The sequence below is a fragment of the Corvus hawaiiensis genome, chromosome 30 (assembly GCF_020740725.1).
Source record: "Corvus hawaiiensis isolate bCorHaw1 chromosome 30, bCorHaw1.pri.cur, whole genome shotgun sequence".
NCBI classification, from domain to species: Eukaryota; Metazoa; Chordata; class Aves; order Passeriformes; family Corvidae; genus Corvus; species Corvus hawaiiensis.
In genome coordinates, this window is record NC_063242.1 from 14,365,559 (window position 1) to 14,391,502 (window position 25,944).

Genomic DNA, 25,944 nt, shown 5'->3' on the forward strand with positions numbered 1-25,944 from the left:
CAAGCCATGGGTCTACAGGCTGGTTAGCCTCACTCTGCTTCCTGGGAAAACCACAGAGCAAATCCTCTGAGAAGCTGCTTCTGAGCACAAGAAGGTGAAGGACCAGTCAGCATGGACTTATGGAGGGTTAACCATATCCAGCCATCCTGGTTGCCCTCAATGACAGCATGACTGGGAGAGCACTGGATGTTGTTTACCTTGACTTTGGCAAGGCTTTTGATACTTCCCCCTACAGCACCCTGGTACGTCCAAGTTGGGATGTTACAGTCTAGAGCCTTTACATACTTCAGAAAGGACAAATGCCAAGCACAACTTGTGGGAAGGAAGAGCCCCTGGCTATGAGAGAGGCTGGGGACTGGCTGCCTGTGAAGCAGCTCTGCCCAAAAAGGACCCGAGGGAAGCAATCTGAGCATGAGCCAGCAGCGCACTCTGGCAGCATAGACAGCCAGCAGCAACCCACAGGAGCCAAGACAGAACCTTGGGCACACTGGTTATCCCCTTTTAGATGTGGTCTAACACCAGCTAGGTCACACTTGCTTTGGGCCTGCAATACAAGAAAAATGTTGACAAGCTGGCACAAACTCAGAGGAGGGCTGCAAGTCAGGGAGGGCTGGAGCACCTGCCCTGTGAGGAGAGGCTGAGGAAACAGGGCCAGCTCAGCCTGGAGACAAAATGGCTTTGGTGGGCCACAAAGCTGCCTGTCAGTACCCATGGAAAAGGGCTGCTGAGAAACTGAACCAGGCTCTTTAGTGAGGTGCACCCAGGACAAGGCACGAATTGAATGAGAATAGGTTCTGGCTTGATGTGAGGATATCACTGTGAGGACTACTTAAACAACTGCCCAAGGAGGTTGTGGAACCTCTGCTTTGAGGCCCAGCCAGACAATGGCCTGAGCAATCTGGTCTGAATTCACTACCAAGTCTGCTTGGGCAGAAAGTTGGACTCAAAGTCTCGTGAGGTCCCTTTCAACCCTGCAAGGTCCTTCCCACTTGCAAACAGTGACCAGCACTGGAATCCCTGGAAGGAAAACTGAACAAGACAGTTTTTCTTCTCGTCATGACAAGTGCCAGTCTCATCATGTTTAGAATGCCTGGAGAGAAATTTATCTGTTTGGGGGTTTTTTGATGTATTCCACAGCAATGACTACTTTCTACTTACCAATGCCCTCCAGGAGCATTTATCAACATTTAAGTTTTTAGCAACATGATGATAAGATCAACATTATTGCCTCTACAGCAAGCTTGGTCTGAAACAGCAGATGTGACTCAGGTCAGGATTTATATACAGATTTAGAAGGAACAGGCTTACCCTGTATCTACTATGTTTTGCTCTGGTGTATTCAAAGTTGTTCTTAGTTTACATCTGCATAAATAGCAGCCATACCACAGGCTTTGCGGGATTTATTGATGTCCTTGGGGAAGTAGTTTATAGACATGAAACAGACAGCTATTTAGAGAAAACCTCTAAACAATCAAAATTAATTAATTAAAGGGAACATTTACTTACTTATGCCTTGAAAAAGTTCTTCAATGTTAACAGCATTCTTTGCACTGGTTTCAACAACAATTGCACCTATAGATTCTGCATATTCTTTGGCATCCTTCATAGGAACCTCCCTTGAAAAAAATTAAAACATTTATAAATAAAAGAAACCAACTTTTTAAAAAAATTTAGGAAAAAACACCAAACAACCCCAAACACAGCCTGATCAGAAAAACATTAATACGCTCTTCTTCTCTGTAAAAGCAGTACTATCTTTCTTCATATGGCATCTAGATCATCTTATTCAAATATATCAAGATTTCAACAAAATTGATCAATCTGCAGATTTCTGGGATTTGCTGTTGAATCCATGCCTTGAGAAAAGGAAGATAATTTAAAGAAAACCACATTTGTTCATATTTTATATTTGACTATGATGAGAAAAGCATTCTCTACATGCCAAATGTTCAAGCAAGATAGGGTACAACTGTTGTGGATGAAAATGGTAAGAGCATCGTATGTCTTGGTCTTTGCAAGCAGCAAGGAAACGAGAGATTCTGAAATAAATATGAAAGCCACCGACTTTGAGCACATCAGCAACAGCAATCTGTGAGTGACAGTTCACTGGGGAAAGACACCATTCCATGCCATTTCACCAAAGTGACACCATCTTCAAATCACAAGTAGAACACCCTCATTTTGCAACCAATAGTTCATATGTCAAAAGCTGGCAAACGCAGTTTACAACATGCAAAAGACTTCTGCTTTAAACAAGCAAGCCCTGTGCTGGCCTTGTATCTCCCTGAGCCACGTGGCAAAGGTGGATCTGCCCGTGTACGCTGCTATCTTTAACCACCTCTATTCCTGATTTTGGAGCAACAGCAATCTGCACCAACTACTTCACCCCACAGCTCCAATGTACCAATCCAGAGACTTCTTATACTATTTCCTCTCAGTATCAGTGTGTCAAGCACATCACTCAGCTTGGTGTCATCAGCAAACTGCTGAGGGTGCACTCAATCCCTTTGTCTGTGTCATTATTGAAGGTATTAAATAACACAGGTCCCAATATGGATCCCTGAGGGACACCCCTGGTGTCCATCAGGACTCTGAGCCATTGACCGCTACCCTCTGGATGTGACAGTGTAACCAACTCTTTATCCATCAAACAGTCCATCCATTGAATCCATGTCTTGCCAGCTGAGAGAGAAGGGTGTTGTAGGGATGTTGTTGTGTCAAAGGATTTACAGAAGTCCAGATAAATCATGGAATAAAGAAATATTATGGATGCATAGAGTGAAGATCTGAGCACAAAATTCTCCTGAATACTCTTAACCAAGGATCTGTAGAAATTCCTTCGAAGCGGAGAAGAAATTTACTTCAACAGAGCACCAAGAATTGCTGATAGCCTATTAACAACATCAAGGAAAAGCAGTGTGACCCCTAAGTGTTCCAAATACATCTTGGCAGCTCAAAATCAAATTCTAGATGCTAAACAGGGAGGGTAACACAGTCAATAATTATGAGAAATACATTCATTCCTACTTACACTATCTCTTACACTAACAGAGATGGCAGAATCAAACCAACTTGAACTGGGTCAGCTTGACCTGTTTTGCATCTATTCACATTGGTCTTAAAAGCAGCTGTCTCTCTGATATCCAGCAAAACATCTGCCAAAAGCTCTACAAAACCAAGAGGAGACGCCAAAAATTCATACAAACAGCAGCTTGCTCTTGTGTGCTCACATCATCTTATTTTTAAATTCTCTGTGCCTAAAGGCATGTGTATTTTCTACTCATTGGAAACAATCTGATAAATTGGTGACAAGTTTCACCTAAAACCATTTTTACTGAAGTAAATCTGAAGGCATAAAGCAGACAGAGAATGCATACAGCTGCATGCACTGCATAAATCAGATTTCTGGAAGAATTGTGAAAATACATCACATATGAGATAGTCTACTCTCTATTTTTCCACCAAAATCTCTTTAGCTGGACATCACTGGGTAAGTTCAGAAAGAAAAAAGATTGGGGGGATGCAGAAAGAACAACTGCACAAAAAAATATTACCAAAACTATTCATAATTATGGGGAGAAAAAAAGTCCTCTCCCATAAAAACCAAGAAGATTAAGAGACATTAGCCCATGGAGTACAATGAGGACCATTCACACAGCAAAACAATTTGTGCAAAGAAGACCTACACTGGCTGAACAGGAGCAAGAACTGGATGATCAGCAATCAGTAAACTACAGATAGCGGTTGATATTAACATGGTGGGAAGATCACAGATCCCAGTTGCTCTGTCAGGAACCCCAGTATTTTCACAACATTTCTGGGATGCAGGATTTTTTTGGTCTTCAACCTGCCTCTGGTGCAACAGCATTTAAGAGCTTGCTGTATGGCAAATAATTCCAAAAGCAGGAAGAGGGCTGGTTAGGGACTCATTTGCAATTGCTGCCATTTGTCACCGTCTCTGCAGGTATTACCCTTGAGTTAATCTGGCAACTGTATTGCTGGGATCACTTAAGCAATAAATTTAAAAGTGACTCTCAGAGCAACCAAAACGCCTGATTTGTGCTAACTGGCTTTTGGTTTTATTTTTATAATCATCCTTTCCTCTTTTTTTTCCTCCTTCGCATTTGGAAATTTTTGTCTTGTGGACTCAGTTTCACCATGTTGACCAGCATATCACAACACCATGTAGGAAATGCCAATACATCTGTGTCCCTGATTCTTAGCCCAACAGAAACCAGAAGTTTTCCAGAATCAGGGCTTGTTCACTACTTACAGAAAGCAGTGGGCTGCAGCTTTGTGTTGGTTCATGTCTGACAGTGGCAGAGGGGAGAACAAAACAAAACCCACACAGGTCAAACCCTCATGTAGGCCTTAATTCAATAAAGCATTGCAGCACTTACTTGAAGTTACACACATGCTCCAGAGCCCTGGTGAATCTGGGCCAAAATAACGATAACGAAACACATGGGTATGTATTTGAACAACCATGAGAGCCTATGAGGTCATAAGGGGAAAGCATCAGATATGATCACTGAGTTTGTACTCACAGATGAAGCAAGAAATAATAGTCATGGACTGACACACAGAATCACTACTGTACAGCAGAATGTGCTTCCAGTTCCTGAAAGGATAAATGCAAATCCAAAATAGAGCTAACAAGCAGAAGAGTGATTCTAGCTTCACTCTCATTCCAAATAGTATTATCTCAGCTCTTCTGCAGGGGTGTGGATTCAACCCTCCCCTCTTTTTTTATCTACGAGGTTCTTTGCTTCACACAGGTGACAAAAGTTTTATTTGAGGTTACTCTCCACAAAACCCCCAAGATACACCCTCTACATCCAGTATTATGAAACAGTTTCAGTTCTTGCAAATCACAAGTTCTCAGAGTTCTGTGATTAATATTTTTCTACCTCTTGCCCACCCTCTCAGCTTTACACTACAGGTTTTGCTCATCACTTAGTACATTCTGCACCTTCTAACTGAATGGAAGGAAGTAAGGAAAAAAAAAGAGAACCCTTTTCCATTCCCAACGATTCAGCAGATAAAGGATGTAGAGATTGTACAAATACAGAGGAAAGGCAGTAAAAAGGAGGTTAAAAAAAGTACATAATTCAGGTTGTGCTGTTGTTGTTAAGGCTGTGCATTGCTAGAATCACTGATGTTATTATAGGTGGCCAAAATTATATACTATTATAACAAGGAAGCAAAATTGTTACCTGAAGGGAAGAAACAATATAGTTACTGCAATGAAAACAACAACAGCAGGTATTACCTGATATCAGAAAGATCACATTTGTTTCCAGCGATGGCCATTACAATGTTTTCAGGACCATGTTCTTTTAGTTCTTTCACCCATTTTTTCAAAGTATGAAATGAATCCTACATCAGAGAAATAACAAAGTAAACTACCAGCACGTTTTCTGCCAAAGTATTTGCCTGTTTTTAAAGTGGAGGAGTACAGCTTTGACAGTATTAATGCAAAAATAATTATATAGATCACAAGACTAGAAGATCATTTATCTATCTATGCAATTTGCTTTTCAAGCTCTAGGCCATAAGACTTCTTCAAATTAATTCTTCAACTTGGATGCTCTCCTCTTTTCCCCTTCCCCTCCTCCCCACTCCAAAGCAGCACTGAATATTAAGCTTCCAGTGATGAAGAAACTACCCCAGCTCATCCAGTAGCTAATTTCCTTCACTTTTAATGTGAGCTTCATTCATCTAATTCACTTCTGTCCAGTGGCCTACCATCTCAACTACTGTCATATTTCTGGTAATATCCAGGAGAGCTTCCACTGTGATGCCCACCTCCCTACATTTCCAAATCTGTGATCTGGTAAACCTCAATTTACTCATTAGGAAACTGAAGAGAGAGGTTATGATTCACTTGGCTTTCTTCCCCTCCAAGCACAAAAATCAAACTCTCTCTGATGCTACCTACCTTTTAATAGTAATTTTTCTATTTCTTTACACTAGTGAAGTAGTAGGATTAAGATCACACTTCTTTCTGGAGATTCTAATTATAATGCACAATTGAAATTATTACTGACAAAGCGAGCTCCCAAATATATTGTAAATAATTTTTTCCCCTTCAGAAATGCACGTGACAGTTGTGTCTAAATCAGCAATAGCTGCATCAGTATCACAGAAGGTAGAGCTGAATTTTTTGGGGAAAAAAAAATCCATTCTGCTTTAATGATTAACACTGAATATTAAGCATCAGAAAGTGAAATGCAAATCAACCTTCCTCTCCTATTTCCTCCTCTTTATCCTGAGAGCTGTTGCATATAAGCTTGGAGAAAGGCTGGCAAAACAAAATTTCATTCTTACAATATATTACAAGATCAGCTGTAAGATATTTAAATCAAAAGTATCAATCTAGCACGATTCACTCCTCCTCACCTTTTCCTGGCACATTAGCAGTGGAGAACAGCACTGCTGCACAACAGTGACCACCACCAGCAGTGACAGATCATTACACTAATGCACTGGGGAACCAAACCAGCCCTCTCAACTTAGCAGTAAATAATGCAATTGGCAAGAAAGGAATAAAATGCTAGGGAACTGTCCTGGCCATCCATCCATTAGCACTGTCTCTAACTCAGCTACATCAGCAGGGGTTTCTTCCAAACGCAGTGAAAGAGGCATTCAGCTGGAATCTCCTAGCCTCCTCTGCCTGAGAAATGAGCCAGAGAAGTTAGGGATCTAAAAATACAATTTTCATTCCAAATGAATAATGTTGAGACAAAAGGTCAGAGACTCATTATTTCATTACCAGTTTCAAAATTAAGACACGATGCCTGCAATACAAACATGAAATTAATATGCTTAGATAAAAATAATTAGTTTTAAAATCAGTAATATGCAAATAATTTCTGCTCAGCTGATAAAGCTAAGAGCTGCTTTTTGTAGGAAAAATTCAACTCCACACAGAGAACATAGGTGGTGGTGGTAGGGGGTGTTGCAGGATGTTAATCCTGTCTACTTAGCCAGAAGAAACCCAAAGAAACATTAACAAAATGCACTGTCCAACCTTTTGTCTACATGAAGTTGAAACAACACAGAAGCAGGACTTTTTATTTAATGTTTTAAGGCAGTTGGACACCTCCACCCAGATCTACATAAACAACCAAAGCATATACACCCCATACAAATTAAATTCTGCAATTGTGGGGTTTAACTCCAGCTCAGGCCCAAATAGAGAAGTTAACACAGGCACAAAGCATCCCAAAGGTCTTACCTGTTTGGTGATATCATACACTATCACGGCTGCTGCTGAACCTCGGTAGTACATTGGAGCCAAGGAATGAAACTGTTAAAACATAAACCCCCAAGAGAAAGTATCATTAATAAATCAGAATTATCACAGGCTTTGCCAGGTTACAAAGACTTGCCATGGCAGGACCACCCACCTTCTTTCATTCCATGGAGAACAGACCTTATCAGTGGTCACCCATTCTCTAATTTTCCTTAAACACAAAGAAAGCAGAGCTCCTTTATCTTCTGCTGTTCTTCATCCCACTGAATTTACACAACCAGCACTTACTGGTTCAGTGCATCATTTCCACTACAGGGCATGAACTCTTGAGGACAGGTTTTGACAGAAAGATCACCTACGCTTGGGAGCATAGGGACCCTTTCCTGTGGCAAACTACAGTCTTGCTTTGTAGATCTAAGACTGGATTCAGCTTGTGTTTGAATTTTATAAAGCATTGCAAATGACTTGGATAAAATTAACTAGTCAGAAAAATCTGAACACCTGTCTTGTTTACCTAGCCTATAATATGGCAGATATTTCAAAAAACACGGATTTCTACAGTTACTCTTCAGCTTTTTGTTCCAAGGAAAACATTCTTCAGGGAAAACACCCCAAGAAATAAGTATGTTTGTTATAACAACCGAAGAACAGCATAATTTTCATAATTTACCAATGACTAAGCAGCTGATTTAGAATTTCAGTTTACAATTACAATTAGAGAAAGGAAGTAAAAAAAGTCTTTCTGCTGATTCAACTAAGCTTAGTCTCAAACAAACCAAAAATAATCTTTCTCAGAAAATGCATTCAGTGTCATGACGCTCGCATAGCCATTTTGTAATTTTTTGGGAGAAAAGTTATCTGCAAAAGCGGCATATTAAGCTGCAGCTAATAACCGAGGTCAGCTCCTGAATCAAATACATTATTAGGGCAGGGTCTGAACTTCACTGCCCAGCAAGCATGCACGGATCCACGTGTTACAACACTGCAAACCTCTGCACATTTACTGGACACATCTTTTTCCTAGAACTGTACCTACTGACTGAGCATTTAGACTTTTAGCAGCCTCCACATTTCTTGCTGTTTCACGTGCAATGTATCAGGCAATTTATTTGCCATGCTGGTTCACTTGCCCATTTGCAAGCTATTTATCACAGATCACGCACACCAGCTCAAGGTCGGCGCTTTCTTTTATAACAGTATGGATGCACAGCAGCAGTGACAGATGGTCAAGTGCTGAAGTGTTTTGGGGAGCGAGGCAGGTGGGAGAGCTCATTAATAAGAGAAAACAGCAGGAAAGAGGATGAGAAAAGAAAGAGGAATCAGTCAAGAAGCGTGGTCTGAAGAAATGGGATCAGCCAAGATCCTGAGGGAGTTGGGTAGATGTGTGCTTTCTGGGGTTTTAGTGTGTAGCTTTATTACTTGCACGCTTAATGCAATAAATGCTTTCCAGAATTTTTAGGCTCCTAAATCATGACAGAAATTTTCAGTATGTTAGAACAGAACAGACCATTTCAGTTGGAATGGATCTACAACAACCATGTAGACCAATTACCTGATCAATTCAGGGCAGGCCAAAAGTTAAAGCATCTTGTTAAGGGCATTGTCCAAATGCTTCTTAAACACTGACAAACTTTGGGCATCACTTCAGATAACAAGAAGGGCTTTTTCAAGTATGTTAACAGCATAGGAGGCCTAAAGAAAACATTGGATCACTACTTGTTTCATGATCACTGTGGCCAAGGCATCCCACCTACTATCACATTCCCCAAGTCCTTCCTAATCGCAAACAAGTCTAGGAGGGCACCTTGCCTGGTTGGTTCACTGAGTGCCAGTGCCTAGAAGTTATCACCAACAAACTTCAAGAACTTCCAAGACCTTCTCCTCAGCATAAGTGTTGTATTAAAGTAGCCTGGAAGTCAGGAACCTTAACTGTGGAGGGTACATCTGACCCTTCATGGTCACTCCTCCCAGTCTGTCAACTCCTGGAAAAAAACATACACACCCTAGATACATGCTGATTTGGTCTTAATCTAGATTACATTTTAATCTAGATTACACAGTATTCATGAATTTACAAAGAGCTCTCTGATAACAGTAACCACTTCACAGGAACCATGCAGTTAAAACTCACATACTCCAAATTCCTTCAAGACTGGACCTGAAAGCACACTGAGAACCCGTACATCATCTTGGGAATTTCTCTCCCTTTCTTCTGACCAGCTGACAAGAATACTTCCCTTAATAGCTGTTTCACTGAAGAATATTTGCAGTGTTAGGCCCAGAAAGCAAAAATAAAAGTAATTTAAAACAAACAAAACAAACAAAAAAATGCCCTTTGTCATTCTTTTATACAAGCTAATAAACAAACATGACAACACACTATGTCCCAGTCACAAGAAATCGCTGTTTTCTACAAGAAAACAAGAAAAGCCTCTTTGAAACACTGAATTAATCAAGAGGGACTGAAAAATTTTAACTGCACGAGTTTCATGATCTAATGATAGACTCTTAACAAATGTGCCTTATGAACATGAATTTTCCAATATCATGCAAATAAATATGTTTAATTTTTCTTTTAAATCAGTGCCCAAAAGCAAAGTCCTCTTGAACATTCTTCTGGCCTAATTAATTGGAAAAAGAGAGTCACATCAAATTAATTAAAGGAATACAAAATACTAATCTGCACATTTTTCACCTGCCAAGGACCAAATGTGGGACAGATGCCCAAAACAAGTGACACACAAAACAACAGCTCACAAAATTAAATCTCACGGGACTATCTTCTGTATTATAAATGACAATGTCTATAACCTTGATTTTATAGCAGCTCAGTATTTCTGTATCCAGTAATTCCTAAGAAAATTAGGAGAAACAGGAGCAGTTTGAGATTTGGCATAAGAACAGCTCTGCTTGAGAAGGGCCACTTAAAAATGCTCAGGCAGCCACTCCCAGCTCTGCCACACGGACACTCAGGTTACAGCCCCAACTTTCCACGGAGCCAGCTGCTCCATAACCTGCAGCCAAGAGCAGCACTCTGGCAGATGCCACTCCTTCCTGCAGCCAGCAGCAGCTCACATCCCCTTGGGCCAACAGGAAAACACAGACCAGAAAGAGACGTTCATCAGCTCCCACCATCACAAATAATCACACTCCTAACCCATTTCAAAAGCTGATCAATGTTCTGCCTAAAATAATTAAGTTTTTTTTTTCATTATACTGCTACAGGGATCATATTACTTTGAAAATTAATAACATTCTCAATTCCTAATTACTAAATTACTTGTCATTTGCTTGCACCTTGACTTAGTAAAATTAAGGGCTCACTGCTTGCCTTTAGCTGAAATATTAATATAGAGTAGCAAGCTTGCAGATTTAATTTTGCAATTTGCTATACCAGGCTCTTCCACTCTGAGGATAATGTAAAAGGGAGAAATCAGGGTCTAACCACCTTTCCTTGTGCCTGGTCTGGCTTCCGTTCATCTTTCCTGACTGCTGGTGACTAGGTTTGTATGCAGCATTATAGACATTGAACAGCTTTAACTGCATGTCCCCTAACACTTTTCTCATGGCTGTATCATACTCGTATGATCACCCTTTAACTGGTGAATGCACTCAGAGGTGGCTTTTCTCCTCTGTTTCCCAAAAAAAAAAAAAAAAAAATTAAAAACTCACCTACAACTTTACAGCATATATTTTTATTGGGAGCAAGAAATACAGAGCCTTGGTACTTACACTATCAAACTTCCTCTGCACTGCTTTCCACCTTCTAAGCACTGGGAACACCTCCCATCTCTGTATAATGAGTAAACTGCCATTAGCAGCTCACCTACTGTGGTAATTTAGAAGAGCTCATTCATGCCTCTCATTCAGCATCCACCAAAAAGTTTTCCTATTTGCAAATACTGACCAACTGCATCACTCATTAGTCCCGTTTTGCTTTTGGAGAGGTTGGTAACAACTGGCGAGGCTGAGGTTGCTGAATCACACAGTACAACACAACTACCTACAACACAACTCAGGTTGTAGGGGTACATTTTCCAATCCAAGGGCCAGGCTGAAAGGACGACTCTAAATATAAATAAAAAACTTATTTTACCAAAGACATGCCAAAACCCAAAATCAATTACTTTACACAGACTTTCAGGACTCTCCTCCTTGGAGACACACAGTGTGCTCCATACCTACAGTCACCTGAGTACTGGTGCAATGCTGATTGGAGTCAGAGCACCTTCTTTCTTGTGCTCCTCTAACAACACATCCACTTTGCACCTGTGGTTCATCATCTCTGACACTAAGGAAGAAGTGAGGCCACATGTCCATGATGAAATTTCGGCTGAAAGCAGATAACCTTTTTCTCTAAGGGTCCAACTAGCAGCTTCCCAACCCTTTACAGCTGTAGAGCCCCATAATACAGAGAGCAAATTCAGTCTTATATGGTGTAAATACAAGCTGAGCATAACCAGAGTTTCATTGATTCCAGGAGTATTTTGAGCCCCTCATCTGGCCATCTCAATGAAGTCAACAGAAGCTTTGCCCTTGCAAAGGACAGAAAGATGGAACAAAGCAGCCATTAAGGAATTTACCACCTATTTAAAAACAGTGTAGTATTTTGCTTTCTGCTTCCTGTGCATCTCATAATGGAGGGGTGTATTTGGTCACAGCTAACACCTATCACATTTCCTCTTTACTAACAGTAAAGAATGGGGAAGAAGGAAAACCGTCACGTCATACTTGGAAGAGAAAAGCAAAATCAAGGGAGCACAGTGTAAATCACACCTGAGCTGTGGCAGTGGAAGTCTCTTAACCCTATCTAATGTAATGCTGATTTAGAAAGCAAAACAGAAGCCAAATAAATACAGAAATAAAAACTACCACGCCTGCTTGTTTATATACAGGCTGACAAATGCTGCTGAAGACAGTTGGGATTCATTCAATCTGCCAGGCACACCAGGGAACATTAATTCATGTCAGCAGCTCTTTGCACCATCCTGTGGTGCTACATCCCAGGACTGGCATACTGCCGCAGCAGGGCTGCCTCCTTCCAACTCCACAGCCAAGAGGGAAAAAAGCAAAACCAAAACCAACAGCTACAACAACCACCTAACTCCTGTATTTGGTTGCTTTTACTATTCTAGACTGTAAAGAACATCACCTGCTCTTACTGCAAAAGGATTATAATTCTGCCTATAAGCACAGCTGGAAAGGATAAGGGTGCACAGACTGAGCAGAATCACACCAATGCTCAGCAAGTGTTACACACTTCGAATTCAGCTATGATTTTCCTACACAGTGCCTTCTCAAGCACCTGCAGGTGCACAGCAGCACAAGATTTGCTTCCTGACAGCTGTGATCATTTGACTAAATTTCATTCCCTTTCCTAGGAAGCTGCTCTCTGACAACATACGTTGCATCTGAGTGGCCTAGACCAAACCACTTGGCTCCTCTCAAGGTCAGAGATGCTTACTATTACTCTTTCTTTATCTGGGTGCCATTAATGGCAAGGACAGCCACAGCCTCTGGGTCTGATACTTGCTGACATGTGCGGGCAGTGTCACAGCCCTGCAGCTTCCTTCCCCTTCCCATTACATGCACTCACACTTTCTGGACTCTTACCTTAAACATACATCAGTCCCCTCACTCAGCAGACCATTCCCACCCCTCTGCAGGTGATTTTGGGTGTTCTGTTTCTCCTGCCCTCAGCCCATCCTGCCAGGCCACCCCCACAAAACCCCTTCAGTCCTGTCCCGAAACCCACCTGAAGTACACTTGCTCAAGTCTGTGCAGCTACATGCCCCACTCCTGTCACTTTCAAGGCAGTGGCTGCCAACAAACAGAAAACTGTGGTGGTGCAGAGGCAGAAGCAAAGGCAAAACCCAAAAGCATTAAACAGATTATCCTGAAACACAAGCTTCTGGAACAGGGAGGGATACAAAATTCCTGACATTCTCAGCTGGCAAAGAGCAAATGGGAAAAATGTTATGCATGAAAGCCACTTCCAGATACCATTTAGCATTTTAAAACCTTGAGTTGTTTTCCTTACATGATTGAAGGCTGGAAGTCCAGTTCTCAGGATTTAAAAGCAGAATAAATCAGGAAAGATCTGTCTGTCTCTGATCTACAGGTATTTTTTGCTAGTTAAATTGAAGATTAAATATATATAGATACATATAAAAGAGTGACCATTTTTTTTCCAATGTCTAAGAATTCTTCAGCTGAAGAAGGGAAAATCTCAACATTTTAGGTTAACCTTTTAAAGATATTTTAAATAAGCAAACAACAAACTTTTGCAACACCACAGAAGTGACCTGTGCTTAGCCCTTCTGAAGTTTACAGTCATTAAACAAAGGATGCAAAAGACACTACACCAAAACCATGACTCATTGTCAAGCTACACATGCTGCAAGTTTGCTGAAGCTTAAGAAAAAAACACATTTAAATGCATCCCTTAAATGATTTACCGTGCTTTATGCTCACTCTGAAAATAGTAAAAATAATATATTCTTGCTAGCTCTAATGCCACTTGTGCTCTCACACTACCAAATCACCTGTCAACATTTGCAGCACACAAGAGGTAGCTCACTGCAGGGAGGTCCTCACACCACACACAGTGAACTGCCCCCACTCTGACTGAGCTGTGGGAGACCATCAGAGCCACCCTTATAACACCACAGAGCAAAATTCAGGCTGCGTCTTGCCTGTGGAAATAATTAAGTCATTGATAGATGGTATTGTGACACTGTCTCTGAATCACCAGGACAAATACTGCCACTCAGAAAAGAGGGAGCTATAAAGAGCTGTGGACATGTCATCAGTCAGCCTTTTCCTGGAAATGGAGAAGGTTAAAAACAAAAAAAGAAAAAGCTCACAGCTCAGGATAATTCTTATCGAGGTTTAAACTGGGCTCAAGTAATTGAGGCTTCTTCTATTAAATAAAATTAAAAGTCCCAGAGTTCAACAAAGTAAATTTTAAAAGGACAGAGATAAATTTTCCTGCCCTAGAAACACGGCCCTCAGACCCGTTTGCTACAATATTCCTCAGCTGGCAAAATGGAAAGCTGGCAGCCACCCAAGGTATTCAAACAAAGCATTGTAATTAGAAGCTACTTAGGGCACCATGAACCAAAATATATGCTAATAAAAATATCATTAACTAACTTGCAAGGAGACTCTTGTTAGGGGAGGGAATCTTTGCTAACAACAACATCATTGTTGAGCTTGTAAGTCCCTAAGTCTGTGGCAACAATTCAAAGCTAATGCGGAAAACGTGAGATAGGAGGGGAAAAAGTGACATTTGAGAAATACTGGTGTGGAGGGAAGGTGACTGTGAAGAAAAAAATAAAGAGAGTTGGTTGGATAGTACACCAACACAAAGCAACCAGGTCTACAGAGACCAGTACTTAGGCACAGAAGATAGGAGGATTTTGTGAAGTGTGCTGCCAGTTTGTTTATTTCTAGTCAAAAAAGAAAGGGAAAGAAAAAAAAAAAAACCAAGGTAAAAGGATTAAGAAGCTCTCTCTCCTTTTGTAATCAAGTACAATGTGAATTTTTCACCACAAGCCACATACCCCTCTCCAGGGTCTCCTCTTAAGAAGGACACTCAGCATTCTCTCCCACCAGGGATATGACAGAAATGCTTTCAATCCCCATTTTCTGGTGTCTTATTGTCACTCTGCAGCATTGACTCCAAGCTAGCAGTTTCCCAGAGAAAATCACAAACAGGGAAGCAAAAACTCATTAAAAAGGACAAACTCATAAACGAGGATCATGGAAGTGCCACTTCTGTTGTTTCTGTCTGCCTGCTCTACCACAGTTAAAGTTTGAGCTTCATTTTCATGGCATAAGTGAGGTTTCAGTTAAATCTCAGCCAGGGCTCTCCTGCTGTGAAGGCTCCACATCAGCACATAGACAGAGCTGGCACAGCTGGGGAAGCACAGAGCACCCCGACTCCAGAATAAGCACAAGCCTATGCCTGGCCTTGCATTTAGGAGAGCGAAGACAAACAAGGGCAATGTTGAAAGAGCAGGAAGTCCTAAACACCGCTCTCATCAGTACAGACTGACAAAACTGCCAGGCTTCAACAGTGGAACACAAAGCCTCAACAAAAATTGCGAAGAACAAGGGAAGGACAACTCTCAAAGCAGAAACAACACTCAGAAGACATTTATTAGCACACTGTGAAAACAGCAATAGGCCCAGAGGTTGGGATAGGCTGGAAATGTTGGGTCATCATTGTTGTTCAGAGGATAATGAGAAAGAATTTAACAGGGGGGAGACATTTGTTCTTGAAGAGCAGATCAGAAGGAGCAACACAAAACAAAGCAACCAAAAATCCCTGATTAAAGTAAGATATTGAGAAGCATCATGTGTTTAGCTGTAAAATGGGAATGTTCTAGGACAGAGAACGACCTGGACCAGTATGGACCTCACCTTGGGAAACTTGTCTGCCTCTGTAGCTAGAACTCAACACCAATTAACTTTGTTTGCTATATCACTCCATTTTGCTAGTCCTAGTGAAGGACTGGGAATACACTTTGCAAACATAGAATAAAAAGATGGTCCCTGGACTAATTCCTGATTACTAATTAATGAAAACCCGTAACATGTCTTATCTGTAAGAGATTCTAAGCAATCTAAGAGAGTTTGTGGTGTTCACTGCTCACTACTGGTTTGACACACACAACAAAAAAAAAAGAAAGGAGATGTTTGAAAAAAGATGACTCAAAAAAATTTGAGAGGAAACATTATGGACTAGTTGGGAAGGATGGATTTTGTGTCCAAGAGTCAGAGCTCAGTCCCAGATTTCCTGCCTCAAATGAGGCATTCAGTAAATGAAAATATTACTATTCACCTATTTTTAAAGGGCTTTGAGAGTCCTTAGACTATATAGGAAATTAGATGAATACTTTTATCAAAATTTAACTAACTGAGTTTTGTGTATAAAGTGCTAAAACGGAAAGAAAAAGCGAAGAGAGCAGGGCAGTAGAGGGAAAACGGAGAGAATAAGCAAAGAAACTGAAACCATGGGAAAGAAAACTGAACTTTTGCTGCCTCTTGCAATAATTAGTCAGTTATCAGCTCCAGACCATGCAGAAATGGAACAAACAAGATTCAAGGGAAGGAATTAGGCTATACTCCAAATAATGTTTTTCAAGGTCCATTTTCCCATCATAAATAACATACTGAATTGTTATGAGCCAACAGATTTCATCAGGGTCACTTTACCTCATGCTGTGCATTCTAAATAAAAGCACAAGCATTACCTGCACTTAACAGAAAAAATCTTCTTTGCCCACAATACACATACAAGGTATGAAGAATACAGTAGGATACATCAGGACTGACATCCCAGTTTGTATAAGCATCTCCTTTTATCCCAACCTAATGTGAGCACAGCTACATTCCACTGTGAAGAGACACTGTGCCATTTCACAAGTTTGAAGATGTTTCAGGAGTGCACATAAGTTTTTCCATTTCTCTCAAATTTCTCAAGGCAAACATGGGCATATATTAAGAGAAACCTACAGCTCTACAGTCTATTACTGCATACTACTGCCACTGAGGCTGTTAAAAGAAAAAAAATGATCAGCCAGACTTACATACAGTCAAGATGAACTAATACCCAAAAATCCATTCTGGCTTTTTTTTTTTTTTTTTTTAAAGTCAAAGGAAAAGCTGCTTGATCTGAGCAATTCACTTCAGACACTCCAAAAACATCAAGACAAAAATCCAAAGCAGTTCAGGTTGCCAGTGGTAATTTCCAAAATACTAACAGGAGACAAAAGCCATGCCCCTATTCAATGTCCCAATCCAAGGCAACCCCGGAGTCACCACCTAAGTTCAGACCACCCTCAGCCCATGGGCTGGAAGTCAAAGCCTTTCCAATGCCAATGAGAGCTGCCACACACAAACCTGATGAAACCAGGGGAGAAATGGATGTTGCTGGGGCACTGCTCAAGCTGCCTTGGGGAAGGTGGCAGACAATTCACACCATGGTTTAGGGTTTTTTTTAGGTAAGTGGTATGGTCAGCCTGTCTCTGCATTCTCCCCATCCATGAAAAAGGAACCTACATGGTTGGTGCCTGCTGACCACTTGCATTGCAGAGCCTGGCAAAGATTCAGGAGGTTGATACTTACAAAGTCTTCTGAAGATGAAAGGTTTAGAAAAAGTACATCAGAGAGACCAGGATAATAAAAGCGTTCTGCAAACTGATACTCACCCGTTCCTGACCAGCTGTGTCCCAGATCAGAAATTTATGAAGCTCATTCCCACAGGGCACAGTTTTAGTCATGAAGGATGCTCTGAAAAGGAGAAAGAAAGAGAAATGTGTAACTTAACTGACACTATGAATATGTAACCTGTAGACTTTAGTGAGTTCTGCTGGATTAGACTGCATATGGGGAAAACCCCAGAACCTTGATAAAATGCCTGCAGAAGTAGAAGTCTCCCTTTTCTCAGACAGGGCATATGCTACCTATAGATGTATTTTTTAAAAGAAGGGAAAAGCCTATGAAGTTCAGAGGGCACTTTGTTCATGGATCTAGGAACACAAATGCTCCTGCCATTTACATGTGGCTTCTGCTGCTTGTTAGCTCCATCTTCTTGGCGATATGAACCCGAGAAAAAGGCAACAGACAGCATCATGTGCCACTTCTCACTTTAACATATGAGACTGGATCACCAGGGAACAGAAAAGCCACCTGCTGGAGTGCACGTGGTAAACAAATGCAAGAAAGTTGTTTTCCCTTTCAACTGGGATGAATAAGTCTTTGTAGTTTCTTTTATTTTCCATAATGTCTATGTTTTCAAAGCTTTTTCTTTTATGAAAGGTTACAAATGTACAGGCTTTTCCTATATTACAGCAGTTCATTTGAAAGCTGGTAGGACTGCCAAACTCTGGCAGATTTCAATTGTTCCCATCCTATCTGGGTACTGCTGAACCATTTTTGTTGTGGTAACATTTTTCCTGGCCCATAAAGATGCATTTGATACAATGCACTGTTGTTACAAAAGCACCAAATGACATCAAATGACATGTGACTGAACAAAACACTTCCTGAGAATGATATACCAGAGTTCTCATATACAGCCATCTGCAAATTGCTTGAATTTAACAATGCTGCATTGCTTATGAAAATACTAAGGAGGAAAAAAAAAAAAGGCAGCATTTCTTTGGTTGTTTTCAGGGTGTGTTCTCTCAGTTGTCACTCTCCTTCTCAAACCAATAAGCAACACTTCACAGCTTCAAAAACAGGAACTTTATAGATCCACAGTGGTTACTGTTGATTGCAAGGATTATATATTTTAAATAGTTGAATAACTTGGAAGAAAAAAAACCCCTTATCTGTGTAGACGAACAATATCACCTGTGTGAAACTAGCCTTCACATTTTAATCTCCTAATGGAAAAAAAAATCCCTTTGGTTTTCATAATTATGATAAGAGGAAAATTGTTTTCCAAATTGAGCTGAAGGCATTTACTTAGCAACAACAACTACTTGGGGAAAAGGGCTGCTAACAGTTTAGAAGTAAAGAAAAACCCACTCAAGTTGCCATCAATTCCTTCACTGCAAACAAGTATCCTTCAGCCAGTAATTTTATTCATGACATGCTTCCTTTCTCTTTGTCCATTTTTCCCTATCCATTACATTCAGGAATCCAAAACTGTCCTGGAACTTCTACGTGCAGCTTCCAGCTGAGACTCCTCCATGCACTGAAAGGCAGAGCTTCAGAAGGTACCATTCAACCCTCTGAACAACACAGCAACCAATACCAATCCTTCACAGATGACAGATCAGCCCTTTCCCCCCAAATTCCTCCTTTCTGTACATTCCATAGTAGCTTCCTTTCCCATAAGAGATCCATAACTTTAAAAATTTTCCAGGTCGCACTGGACTTGGAAGATTTGTCTCTAGGATACTAAAAGAAAAAAAAAACTGAATTAGAATCTACTACAGGACTATTGGGATTCTGATGGTCTGATATATGGAAGCTTAGTATTTTTTTAAAGAAGCAGTATAAATTAATCATACTTAGTTTAAATTGCATTGTCCCTATTTTAAGAAAGGACAATGTGACACATCCTAAACTTAGACAGAAGCTCATCCATATGTGGAAACAGACACTGTCCATGTTCCAGCAGAGCCTACCAGGGCACTCAACAAGGATACTTGAAGGGCTTCCCATGGTCTTCCTGCCATTACTCAGCTTCGGGATGACCTGATCATTGTGCAGATCACAGCTTCTTGGGTTGTGCGGTTTTGGTTTTTGTCTTGTCAAGAGCTTCCCACTTTGGACTGTTTTGGCTGTAGGACCTTAGGACTTAAATCACTCAAGGATCTGATTTGAAACCTCACTGACCAGTGAAAACTGAAGTGATATTATATGTGGTACTTACCCAATAGTAGGACTAATATTATGATCAAAGTGGTCCTGGACAAACCGACAAACGATGCTCGATTTCCCAACCCCAGTATCCTGAAAATCAAAGAAAGCATGACAGTGAGTCATGAAGTCATATCTAGGAGACCCTAGATGTCAATACTTCACTTGATTATTTTCAAGAATTAATATTTGACTCTTTCTTCCTGTCTTGTAGCAAGCGGGGCACATCACACATTTCAGAAGAAAAGTGAGGACATGTCCTTTTCAAACATCAGCATTGTGAGTGAATATCCCTGGCCCTCTTCCCAGGACTCCCTTCTCTCCAAGCCTTCTATTTTATTGGGTGGATTTTATATTCCTGTTGCAAGTACTGCAGTCCATCCAGCATGGCCATTTGCTTGTACAAGCAAACCCCGTGCTTTCCAACACACGGCGCATTACCCGCAGAGTCAGAGAAACAATCTCATTCAGGCCTGCTGCAAGGCCAGCCCAAGCAAGCTTCCAAAACAGACTAATAACACCAACATTTTAGCACTCTGACAGCACTGATTTAGTGGAAATAACCTTTTCATAGCAAGATGAACAAGCCCACTTGGTGGAAACTTTGCAGAAGCTTTGGGTGGTTTTGAAAAGGTAGCAATACAAAGATTTGGATCCCCAGAGATGTGCGGCTCTCCCTGTGCATCCCATGTTAGAGGACTGCAGTGAAAGAGCATTACTTTAAACACAACACAGCTTACTTTCTACACTGCAACATGGCAGGCTGATTCCATTTGCAGGAATAGTTTGTTGGTTTTTTTCTTTTAATACACCAAATCAGTAGGGAAAAATAAGAGCAGTACAGCACCGGAATAAAATTCAAAATAACCTGAAGGGGTAGGAGAAAACTTGCAATCATGCAGAAATACTATTTTAGGCATTTAAGATACAAACAACTTCCCTAAAATGCAGCATTTTTCGGTCTGTCTGTTTTTGCCCAAAGCCTTGGATGGTAGGTAGAACTCAAATTATACAGAGTATTATCAAGAAGAGGAATAACAATATCGCTAAGTCTTCCAAAGAATTGCAAAGAGCCTCCTTAGAGACAAAAAGGATGCCAGGAAATCGATCTTGACCTTTCCAAGACATTAACAATGACAGCCCAGGGTCCAATCTAACTCATTAAACAGTCAATAGAAAGTTTTCTATTAATTTCATTGAAGTGATTGCAGAACTACCACACTGTAGTTCCATTTGTATCCACATTTTAAGATGACTAATTTACACAACACTCCTGAAAAATGCCAATACAATAGTTTGTTAACAGCACAACACACATAACTATATATTTTTTAAAAAGCAGCTTTTGCCCCCACGTAACTACACATCAAAAATAGCACTTCTGCCTCTCCTATAATCAATTTTGCGATACGTTGTCTTCTTTTTGAATAAGAAAGAAAAAGAATGTCTGTATTTACATTTCCTTTCACCACTCATACATGAAACTATATTGTCACGCCAAAGTCTACAGACAGCACTTATTAGAAAACTATCATTTAAACTCTCATATTTAATTCAAAGCTGTCCTTAGTCAGCTTAAAAGCCATAATAAATGCTCATGCTACACAGACAGTTGTTTATCTACTCTGTTCAATCAATAGGAAAAAAAGATCAAAGAGAGGAGCAGTGTTCATAAACACCACTGTAGCCTTTGATCAATAGCAGTAACACATCCTGTTACTATTCCCAAATTTTGCTTTCATTATCAATTCCAGCTGATATTGCTCTATAATTACTACACCAGGATGGCAGAACACAGTAAAAAAAAAAAATTAAAAAACTCCTCTGCCCTGAAATTGAGGATCTAATTCTTTTCCCAGATTTTAAATGGTGTAGAGAAACTAGAATTACCACCCACTGGTTGCGAGGAATTACACGTCCGTCTTGTGGGGACAGCATTTTTGCCACTGTGTTCGAAACTAGACATTGGTTCCGGTGACCTGATGATGCTTTAGTTTCATCTGCTTCCTCCAGCTCCCCTGACGGGTCACTCAGAACGGCAGCTGCAATTAAAAGAGGAGCCTGGTCTCTGGCAGGGACGTGACATCCACAAGCATGGATTAAAGCTTAGCTCATTTTCCTGGAACCTCTTCATCTTTCAGTTCGTGGCTCTGACTAATGTTTCATGATAACGTTAAAGGACCTTTCAAAGTTTCTATTCCTTTTGCATCTCACAATGAGCACAGTTAAACTTAAGCATATGCCAGGCACACCAACAGCCCTCCAGAAGCCTAAAGGCTTTCTTACCCTTTGCTCCTGTGGTTGCTTGCACTACCAAGAGGGTTAAATATACCCCTCGAGTAACTGGAGTGAAACCAATGGGCTTGGACCACAAGCAAACCTGCTTTTAGGACAAGCACTGCTGCAGCCAGTGGCTGGTGCTTTCCAGGAGCCAGGCAATTTATTGCACCAGGGGGGTTCAGTTGAAACAAGCACTCCCAGCTTCCTTTTGCTGCCTGGAGGATGCAAACCACCATCTACCAGAGTATAATTAGAGCATAGAGGGGAAGGAAGTAAAATAGAAAAGGCTTCCTACTTAAGGCAGTGATTATCATTCCAGCATGGGATTTAAAACTACTTAGACAGTGTTCAGTCCATGTTACTGAAAATTGTACTGACACCCATCAATCAAGACATTCACCTGCCTGAAAGCAAAGCAAATCACAGTGTATAAACATTATACAACAGCTTGAAAACAGCTAATGAGACCTTAACTTTTACTGACAACAGGGAACTATCTTTCAAGTCTCTCACAGAAGACAAGGAAAGCAGAGTTGTTGCTTCAAAGAAGTAGAAAAAGTGTTTGCTTCTCAGCAATGCATTGAAATTAAACCTCCTTGCTAAGGCTGTATAAACCTTTTCTGCAACCATCTGCTTTGTACCTTACTATATGGTCTTGCTCTACATAAAGCCATTTTTCTAACATCTGACGGGGATGATCTGCCTTGTTTTGTTCTTTTTTTTAAAGGATTATAGAAGATTTTTCAAGCCGCATGGCTGGGTAACATTCAGGCATACAGAAATTTATTTTTCCAGTTCTCAGAGTTCTGCTATTACACCCTCTAATCTCTTTTTCTGTTTTGTTGTACTTGATGTTGGTGTACATGTAACATCAAACATACATGAAGATATAACATCTTGGCTTATGCAAAAGGTCACGGCAGCACCGAGCAAAGTGGATTGAACAAGTTTCAGAAACTGAGAACATGCCCTCAGGAGTTATGTTGACACTTGAAGGAACAGATCCTGCAATTCTTCAGAAAAATCCTCATTCACAGGAAACCCAAGGGCTTCAGCACTATACTCATTAACTCATCACGATAAAGAGCATACCAACCCAGGAAAGAAGGGGCAAGAAATTAATAAATAGAAAATAATTATTGTGAATCAAGGTTTTCACAAGTCACTTAAGGAACCAACTACATATTCTGCTTTTCTCCTTTTCCTCTTCATAAGCCTCCTAGCACACTTACAAAATATCAGTTACAAACCACATTGTAGCGAGATAAGCAAAGTGGGTGATGTGGGGAGGAAGGAAAGAGGCAGAAATGTAATTCACAATAAGTGAGGCACAATTAATTAGTTCACCAGAGTAAGTAGCTACAACTTCAGAATCTCCCCTGGTCAGCAAAATGGATTTAAAAATCTGAAACTGTATCAGATGTTTCTGATAAAGAGAAGGAACCAATGCAAGCATGACTAATTCCAGATTTTTACCCTTTAACCCCAGAAAATACATTCTCTGTTCTTTCAAAATCCCCTACCAGCAGACTTAGGTGTGAGGAATTTAAGAGCACCAGAACGGAGACCAGAATGCCACAGAAAACAGGGTTTCCACCCACACTCCTGCTCCCGGGGAACCACCCCACTTGGCTCTCCTCAGCTCTCATTACCGTAAAGGAGATGAGACTGTATTTCAAGCTAGCAGCATTACAGGATGCTGGCAACTCATTTGCAGGCAAACAACAACTGAGCTGCTGATTTCTTCTGGCTGATTTGCAGCAGCTTACAGGGAGATAAAAAAATAAAGCAGAAAAAAATAGTTTAATATGAGCAATATATTAAAAAAGAAAACCATTTTCCCGTTACAAATAGGCATTTGGTATATTCCTCTGTCTATTGTTCCAAACACATTTATCCCAGCAGAAAAAGCTAATGCAGAAAAATTTAGTTCTTTAATTTAAATCTGGATGTCTCATTTACATCTTTGCACATAGGGCCTAGTCCTCCAAGCACTTTTCCAAATTGGAGGCATCTATAGTACCCTGTAAACACATCCCTGATTAGGCTGTTAGTGTTAAGCCTTGATATTATAATAGCTTTTAATACATTCAGGGTCAAGCCCTACTGTGCTGAGTAAATTAATCTCTTAATGTCTTTTTTTTTTTTTTTACATCTAAAATGGAATGAATGTTGAATTCACAAAAAAATCCACACATATCATGACTGGTGACTAAACAGCAGCCCTGTAATTATGCACACTGCTGCAAGAGCTTTTTTAGTCTTGACTATGCAGAGTCTTTTTGTGCTATGTTAACACACAGGGCTTCCCAAGTATGTGTAAAACTAGATAAACCACATAAAAATCCTTTTACGACTCTAGGATTTTGAAAATACAAACCAAACAAGAACACTAGGCAGCACTTCACATGAGGAAATGGCACCCTAAGAATGAACATACTGAAGAAACTGCCCTCTGTCCCTTCTAGTTGCAAAGTAAGGAAAAAAAAAGAAAAAAATAACATCTGGCTTGTAACCACCACAGATCTCATGACTAACTTCCCATTTCAGCTTTAAAGGAAGGTTGAGATACACCACAAAAATCTGCATTAAGAAGCAATGGAGAACTGACCTCTATATAAATAGGGATCCCACACACAGCTCCTTCGGAAGGAAGCTTTCTCAACAGCTTGGACAAAGCCAGGATTCAATCAAATTTACAGTCTGAATTTGTAAAAATGTTTAAAAATTAAAAATGTCTGTCCCTTCAAAACATTTCTCACAATAACTAAGAGTCACTGAGACATGAGCTACAGACAGGTCTCATTAAATCTGACAGGGTTTAACATGAGTTAGTATTACAGATTGGAAGAAGAATGAGCCCTAGCAACCTGGAGGATATTAATACTAAGTGCTCAAAAATCCCCAGGCAAAGAAGATGTTATTTCAATAATAATATGAGAAACATTTGGACCTGACAAATCTTTATCCTTTCCCATAAGCCAGAAACTGATTCCACAGCTCATGCGGCTTCCATCAAATTCAGCAGGACTTCCCTGCATCTCACAGCAGGAATGCATCTGCTCCTCAGAGCCCATTTGTGTCAGGCTCCCCAAAAGCTGACCTACCAACCACCCTTGATGAAACATACAGAACGTCGGGGTGCAGTCAAAAAGCTGTCCCACTATCCTGGAAGATGATCTGCTCAGAGAGGATGCTGGCTGCTCCTCGTTGTTAAGAGAAGCAACAATTCCTGGCTCCCTGTTACATATTCACACCACCAGACACTCTTGGCTGATTCATTCCTAACTGAGAAATAACAGAGGAGCCAGTTTATGCTCAAGATTTCCCAAGTTAAATTCCACTTTTTGTTCTACTCATTTGATTCCTGCCAGTGCTAGTGCAGAGAGGAAGGAGAGGTCCTTGTCTTGCTCAGAGCAGAGCTTTCACTGTTGGAGAATTAAAGATGTACAGTTGAAAACACTTGACTTGGTATGAAATTACGAAAAAGGAGAAAACTGTCCTTTATTATCAGTGCATTTGATATTTTATATACCAAAAAAAGGCACTGAAAACCTTTGCAACTGGCCAGGCAAACCTGAGGTAGAAAGACGGAGTTTAAACTTTAGGGGAAGAAAAATAATCAATGAGTCACAAAAAAAATACAAATGCAGAGAGACCATTCATTCCAGTAGCTCTGTAAAGTGCAGCTGGTTTTGACTTGGCAGATCACCTTCTGCACATTTAAACAGCTCTTCTTTCCACTGTCAGAATTGGCCACGCTTTTGTTTTTGATTTACGGTTGAATCACCCTGGCCCATTCCCATTACCCTCAGCAGGACTTTGATGGAATCTGAAAATTCACAGCAGTGTAATCGCATCTCGAAACTGCTAAATGGTTTGCATTTCATTAGCTATCATCAAACAAATTGCAAGGCCTGCACTGTAAAGTATAGCTGGGCTTTAGCAGTAATGTAAGCACAGCTCTGGTCAAGCCTGGTGTCTAGGAGGAATGTCACTCCTCGGGAAAGGTCTGGCATGCAGCA

The 25,944-nt window shown here is 40.5% G+C and overlaps 1 protein-coding gene across 2 annotated transcripts in view; it reads right to left on the bottom strand.

Moving 5' to 3' along the window:
- The window catches only part of RAB31 (RAB31, member RAS oncogene family), a 66,675-nt gene that overhangs the window by 19,970 nt on the left and 20,761 nt on the right, over window positions 1–25,944 (bottom strand). Inside the window, exons 1-6 of one of the 2 annotated variants that reach the window (XM_048289430.1) lie at window positions 21,537–21,620; window positions 19,653–19,732; window positions 17,476–17,557; window positions 7,241–7,312; window positions 5,273–5,379; window positions 1,507–1,616 (exon numbers count right to left, since the gene is read on the bottom strand). In XM_048289430.1, the coding sequence (XP_048145387.1) occupies window positions 1,507–1,616; window positions 5,273–5,379; window positions 7,241–7,312; window positions 17,476–17,557; window positions 19,653–19,732; window positions 21,537–21,605 (520 nt within the window). In that variant the 5' untranslated portion in view covers window positions 21,606–21,620. Of the gene's footprint in view, window positions 1–1,506; window positions 1,617–5,272; window positions 5,380–7,240; window positions 7,313–17,475; window positions 17,558–19,652; window positions 19,733–21,536; window positions 21,621–25,944 lie in introns of those variants that run through there. The other variant, XM_048289431.1, reaches the window with a different exon arrangement.